This window comes from Etheostoma spectabile, chromosome 16 (assembly GCF_008692095.1).
Source record: "Etheostoma spectabile isolate EspeVRDwgs_2016 chromosome 16, UIUC_Espe_1.0, whole genome shotgun sequence".
Lineage (NCBI taxonomy): Eukaryota > Metazoa > Chordata > Actinopteri > Perciformes > Percidae > Etheostoma > Etheostoma spectabile.
Window position 1 is genome coordinate 23,745,989 of NC_045748.1, and position 6,728 is coordinate 23,752,716.

Here is a 6,728-nt window from a genome sequence, read left to right on the forward strand (position 1 = left end):
GTGATGTCATTTTCTGTGTTACCAGACTGTTCTAACGCTTTTATTTTTTTTAACCTTTACCCACATAGTCGTTATATCTACATTACGGAAGATGATTTTTCTTAAATCTCCTTCTGAAGATATTTTGTTAAAGCACTAATTGTCAACCCTATAATAACGCAACAATATCGACATTGAGGTATTAGGACAAGAATATCGCAATATCTGATTTTCTCCATATTGCCCAGTCCTAGTTTGCACACATCTATTTTTAGTCTAGGTTTTGTCGAGCCCTTACTCTTCTTTGTCAACTTGATCGTGAACCATTTTGTCCTTCCATAGGTGTGGCCTGGCGTGGATAAGAAGTACGAGCTCTACCAGAAAATGGAGCTGCCCAAAGGCCAAAAGAGGAAAGTAAAGGATCGTCTTAAAGCCTATGTCAAAGACCCGTACGCCCTGGATCTGATCGATAAACTCCTGGTCCTGGACCCAGCACAGCGCATCGACAGCGACGACGCGCTCAACCACGACTTCTTCTGGTCTGACCCCATGCCGTCAGACCTGAAGAACATGCTCTCCACTCACAACACCTCCATGTTTGAATATCTGGCCCCGCCCAGACGGAGAGGCCACATGCCGCAGCAGCCGCCCAATCAGAACAGGAACCCAGCCACTACCAGTCAGACTGAGTTCGATCGGGTGTTTTAGTGGTTGGAGAAGTTTAAGGACGGTTGTTTGCCTAGTTGGACTTTTTTTATTTTGTCACCCAACCTGTCTTATATTGAGGAAAGCTACACATTCCTTTTTTGGTTGAGGTTTGGCAGACATTACCTGGAGATCTAGACAGTTTCTTCTGAGTTTATGGCAGAGGAAGCACGTTGTTTGGGTTGATCAGGGACAGGACTGTATGTGCAACGTCATGCATCCAAATTATTATCTCGGTTTGCTTCTCCTCCAGGGAGCCTGATGTTAACATGGCTTGGGTGTGTTCACTGCGTTGCCTTGATTAAACAAGGCCCCCGTTTGTTTTAATTTTTAATTCATTTGTGAGTGAATCTGGCATTTTAGTTTTTTTTTCAATTTTCACACTATTAACATTAGGGGTGGTAATCACCAGACGCCTCCCGATACGATCACGATACTTATGCCACGATACGATATCATCGCAATTTTAAACATATTGCAATATTCTACGATACGTTCCAATGTATCACAATTTTTCTAACTTCTAATTTTCCCCAATTTCAAATAATGTCCCCAAAAGGAAACTTTGTCAACATCTGTTTTATCTAAAAAAGAGACATTTATCTGTTTGAATATCACTTCAAATTTATTGCTGCAAAAATGGGATAAACTGACCAACGCGTGTATAATGAAAGATTAATACTTGGCGCCTGTGTATCGATACAGTATTGCCACTGAAAATATCACGATACTATGCTATATTGATTTTTTTTTCTTCTTTATTTTGTACCCCTAATTATCGTTGTTTATTTACAATAAAATGGCTATCTTTATTGGCTGTGCAGTATTTTGAGGTGATAACCATTTTACACAATACCACAAACATTTCTAAACACATGTGACATACCCAAAATAAAGTTGTTATTACACAAGTTGTGTATCTTTCTGTGATCATGGTATTTCTTAGTGGGTTCCACTCAAACAGAAAAGGTAGGGTCCCCGGATAGCTCAGTTGGTAGAGCGGGGGCCCATATATGGAGGTTTTCTGCCCGACGCAGGCCCAGGTTCATCTCTGACCCGGGGCCCTTTGCTGCAAGTCAAAGTATTGTTCCTGTGTTTACATTACAAAAGTTAGAAATCTGTGAGAGGGAGAATGTTATATCTTCGTCAATTTACATTTTGACACTCAAAATGTCCCTTTCGGCCAAATGTTGGCCATGGAAAAACATTGAAATAATGCACTCAGCTCTCCCTCGGGTGTTAAACAGATGGTGTTAGAATGCCAGGTAGTGAAGTGTTGTTCTTTTTTTGTTTTTTCTCCTCTATTCAAAAAGTATGGCTCTTCTGAAATACTCAAGGTGCAACTATGGAGGTCAGTAGTTGATGTATGTACAAAAAGTCAATGTTATATTATGCTTTAACTTCACTACATTTATTATAAAGTTGGAGTTACCAGTTACTTTGCAAATTAAAGAGTTGTTTCATATTTTTTTACTATTACTAGAATTGTTGGGTCCTTATAAATTATGGAGTATGGTCTATACCTACTCTATCTGGAAAGTGTCTTGAGATAACTTGATATGATTTGATACTATGAACAAAATTGAATTGTATTGAAAAGGGCTAATTAGGCTACATATGAACACCTGTGTAGATGAAGAATAGGATTACTTATTAAACTAACAAACATAAGTACATTTGCCCCATCTCGACTGCATAAGTATAGTTACTTTCGCACAAAAACACAAAATCCTAATTTGAGTTCAAAATGTCCACTCCATTTCTAGTAAAACAGGACAATGCGTTTTACAAAGGCAACACCATGCAAGGTGCTGGCCTAGCCATCGGGATTAATTCAGCTTTCAGTGTCTTGCTTAAGCACATTTTGGACACAATTTGTCCAATCAGAGACAGAATAAAAACTACCAGCCCTGATGAATGGCATCCGACTGAGCCACCGCCACTCCATGTAAAAAGGACCCAACACAAAAGGCAGGATGCTGTCTATAATGTTAGAATAATTTATAAACCTCATACACATTTTCCAACATACACTACTTGTCCAAATTGTTAGGATTACAGCCTTGTAGCCATAAAACATGAAGAATCTGGCTGCCTCCAGTAGGTGGCAGCATCATATTACTACATCCTTAAACAGTAGCATACACATTTTTTGTGCTTGAAACTGAATCCTTGACAATCATCCTTACTATTGCTCTCATTGTAATGACCAAAAGAAACACATGTACAGTATGCGAGAATGTGCCTGTCCCCATTGGACAACTACAGTGCTTTTTGGAAGTTGCAACTGTAACTCTGTCTGAATGTTCTGCTTCATGTAGAACCTCCACCTATAGATTTATATAGAATCATCAATCACTAATGCAGAAATTGGAAGCTGTAAATCTTTACAGTTTCAATAATCGGAGTGACTTCACACTGATGTCATTCAAATCAGCAGTCATCAGTTTTAATATTTATATTTTGTCTGTAGTAAGTTACATAATGACTAGAACAAAAGTTTTACTATACTGTAGTAAAGGTAGTGTTCATTTTTTACAGTTGTGCATGTAACCTTAGACATCTTACCTGGACACCTGTTTCTCATGAACGGTACAGTGTATGACTGTTTCATTCTTACTTGGTGTTTCTTTTATTACATAAAAAAGTTTTCTGATCATCACAAAATGAACATCATGCTTTGTTGAAGATTTGAAAGAAGCTATTGAGGCCATAAATGAAAATATTTACTAAGGTAATAAATCAAGTAAGAATCAGGGTCACTTTCCCAAAGACTTTTATAGAAACAGACTTCTTTTGCTGGTAATAAGGCTCGCAGATTTAAGGCACTTTGGCTTTGGCTTCATTTTTCAGACCCAGAAGCTTTTTTTTCTTCTTTTTTTCAGTCTATGGTGGCCCACTAAGGGCATTTTCAAACCAGAAAATAGCAGGGTTGGGTGGGCGGTTGGAGTGTCACTTAAACGGCCCATTATGGTGATGTCCTGTTGTGTTATTTAACCCTCCAGTATAGTACAAGTAGACTTCATATTTCACAATCATTGTTTTCCGTCAGATGGTTTATAGATCTCGACATTTCCGACCGCACTTCATTTCACGGAGAAAGAGAGAAAGAAAAGAAAAGAAACGGAGGGATTGTGCTTTGTTTTGCAGGAAACAGCTGTTACAAAAACTCTTATATATATGTGTGTGTATCTATATATATATATTTGTATGTTACAAACACACATATGTACTGTAAATGTATGTACACTGTATATATATATATATATATATATATATATATATACACGCCATTCAAAGTTGGGTCACATTGAAATGTCCTTATTTTTGAAGGAAAAGCACGTACTTTTCAATGAAGATAACTTTAAACTAGTCTTAACTTTGAAGAAATATACTCTATACATTGCATGTGGTAAATGACTATTCTAGCTGCAGATGTCTGGTTTTTGGTGCAATATCTCCATAGGTGTATAGAGGCCATTTCCAGCAACTATCACTCCAGTGTTCTAATGGTACAATGTGTTTGCTATTGGCTCCGAAGGCTAATTGATGATTAGAAAACCCTTGTGCAATCATGTTCACACATCTGAAAACAGTTTAGGTCGTTACAGAAGCTACAAAACTGACCTTCCTTTGGCAGATTGAGTTTCTGGAGCATCACATTTGTGGGGTCAATAAACGCTCAAAATGGCCAGAAAAAAAAAAAAAACAGACGGCTCACAGGTCCCCAACTGGCATTTCATTAAATAGTACCTGCAAAACACCAGTGTCAACATTACAGTGAAGAGGCGGCTGCGGGATTCTGGCTTCAGGGCAGAGTGGCAAAGAAAAAGCCATATCTGAGACTGGCCAATAAAGAAAAAGAGTGGGCAAAAGAACACAGACATTGGACAGAGGAAGACTGGAAAAAAGTGTGTGGACGGATGAATCCAAGTTTGAGGTGTTTGGATCACAAAGAAGAACGTTTGTGAGACGCAGAACAAATGAAAGATGCTGGAAGAATGCCAGACGCCATCTGTTAAGCATGGTGGAGGTATATAGGTCTGGGGTTGGTTTGGTGCTGGTAAGGTGGGAGATTTGTACAGGGTAAAAGGGATTCTGAATAAGGAAGGCTATCACTCCATTTTGCAACGCCATGCCATACCCAGTGGACAGGCCTTGATTGGAGACATTTCATCCTACAAACGGACAATGACCCTAAACACACCTCCAAATTGTGCAAGAACTATTTAGAGCAAATCTTATTTCAAATAAATCATTATTTCTAACCTTGTCAATGTCTTGACTCTATTTTATTCATTTCACAACGTATGGTGGTGAAAAAGTGTGACTTTTCAGGAAATACAAAATTGTGGGTGACCCCAAATTTGAACGGTGTGTGTGTATATAAATATTATATAATATGTATGTGTGTGTGTGTATATATATATATATATAGATATATATAATTAATATATATATATATATAATATATATATATATACTTTGTGATGCGTGTATATGCAGTGGAACTTTCATTTCTGACTGCTTGGAGGTTAATCTAACAAATAACTAAGACACTTCTAGAATTTTTAATTTTATGTATCTTTCTAAAATCATGAATAACCAAAATAATTCTTATGAGATGAGTGTTTGAACTTTGTGTTTGAAATTATGTTAAATACGTAATTTGGTCTTTCAAAAAACCTTATCCACAAAATGTTATCGAGAAACATTATTGTATTATACTGTATATGTACAGTGGGGCGCGAAAGTTTGGGCACCCCAGGTAAAACTTTGTCTTAATGTGCATAAAGAAGCCAAGAAAAGATGGAAAAATCTCCAAAAGGCATCAAATGACAGAATAGACATTAGTACAACATGTCACAAAAAGTTAGATTTCATTTCCATCATTTAAACTTTCAAAATAACAGAAAACAAAAAATGGTGTCTTCAAAAGTTTGGGCAACCTGCAGAGTTTCTAGCATGCCCCCCCCCCCCCCCTTTGGAAAGCTGAGACCTGACAGCATCATGGATTGTTTTCAATCATCGTCTGGAAAGACCAGGGGCCTGTTGCATGAAACCAGGATAAGGGATTAAGCCGGGATATTCAAGTTATCCTGGATGAATTTTAAATTTTAGCTTTGACTCGGTTGCACGAAACCAGATTGAATTAAGCCCAGCCAAGTAACCATGGAGATTTATTCTTTGCGGCTAGCCTGGTCCAGAGCAGGCTAACAGCCAGGCAAAGATTAATCCTGGAGTCTCATATGTTAAATCAGCTGCCGTCTCATCCGAAATAAACGTGTTTAACAGTTATTGCGTTGTCTTCTGCATGTGTTCTGCTTGATTTTAATTAACATGTATTAGCCTACTCGCCAGTTTGATTTAAACCCTACTACTACTTGTTTAGACGGTTACAAATGGTTGCACTGGCACCCTGATACAGAGTGGGACTCTTCCCGGTGGGACGGTACTTTTTCGAGGCTGCCTGGCGTGCGGCCGCTGCGGTGGCCGCTGCCCGGTGGCTGCTGCCGCCCGGTGGCTGCTGCCGCCGGTGGCTGCTGCCGGTGGCTGCTGCCCAGTGGCCGCTGCCCGGTGCTGCCGCTGCCCGGTGGTGGTGCCCGGTGGCGCTGCCCGGTGGCCGCTGCCCGGTGGCCGCTGCCGGCGGCAGACTGTGCATCGCGTCAGTGTGCTCTCTCTGTAAAAGTAGAGATGAGCGGCGCAGCGTCCGTGGTCTCAGCTTCAGGTTCAGGACGTGCTCGGAGATTAAGTGTGACGATATTAGTAGCAATATTCCCAGATGTATAATTGCCGAAGGTCAGAGACCAATAAATTCGATTTCTTTTCTTGTTGCTTAACTTTCTCTAATAAAGGACAGTTTTGGTTATCCTTATAGTAGGCTAATGTTTTTTTTTATTATAGCTTACATTGGTTTCATAACCTTCTTAATTAGTCTCACATCCCTAGACCAATAACGTGGCCTATATACGTATATAGGCTAGTATACATTCATCACACCGGGAACCCCACAATGCTTCTCAATCTTTTTATTTTGGTGCGGT

At 39.4% G+C, this 6,728-nt stretch overlaps 1 protein-coding gene across 2 annotated transcripts in view; it reads left to right on the forward strand.

The window, feature by feature from the left end:
• cdk9 (cyclin-dependent kinase 9 (CDC2-related kinase)) overlaps nt 1-6,728 on the forward strand; it is a 24,296-nt gene that overhangs the window by 10,442 nt on the left and 7,126 nt on the right. The window contains exons 8-9 of one of the 2 annotated variants that reach the window (XR_004335574.1): nt 322-732; nt 3,144-3,153. Coding sequence is in view for 1 of the 2 variants with exons in the window: in XM_032539264.1 (XP_032395155.1) it covers nt 322-687 (366 nt within the window). In the remaining variant the exon portion in view is untranslated. Of the gene's footprint in view, nt 1-321; nt 1,596-3,143; nt 3,154-6,728 lie in introns of those variants that run through there. The other variant, XM_032539264.1, reaches the window with a different exon arrangement.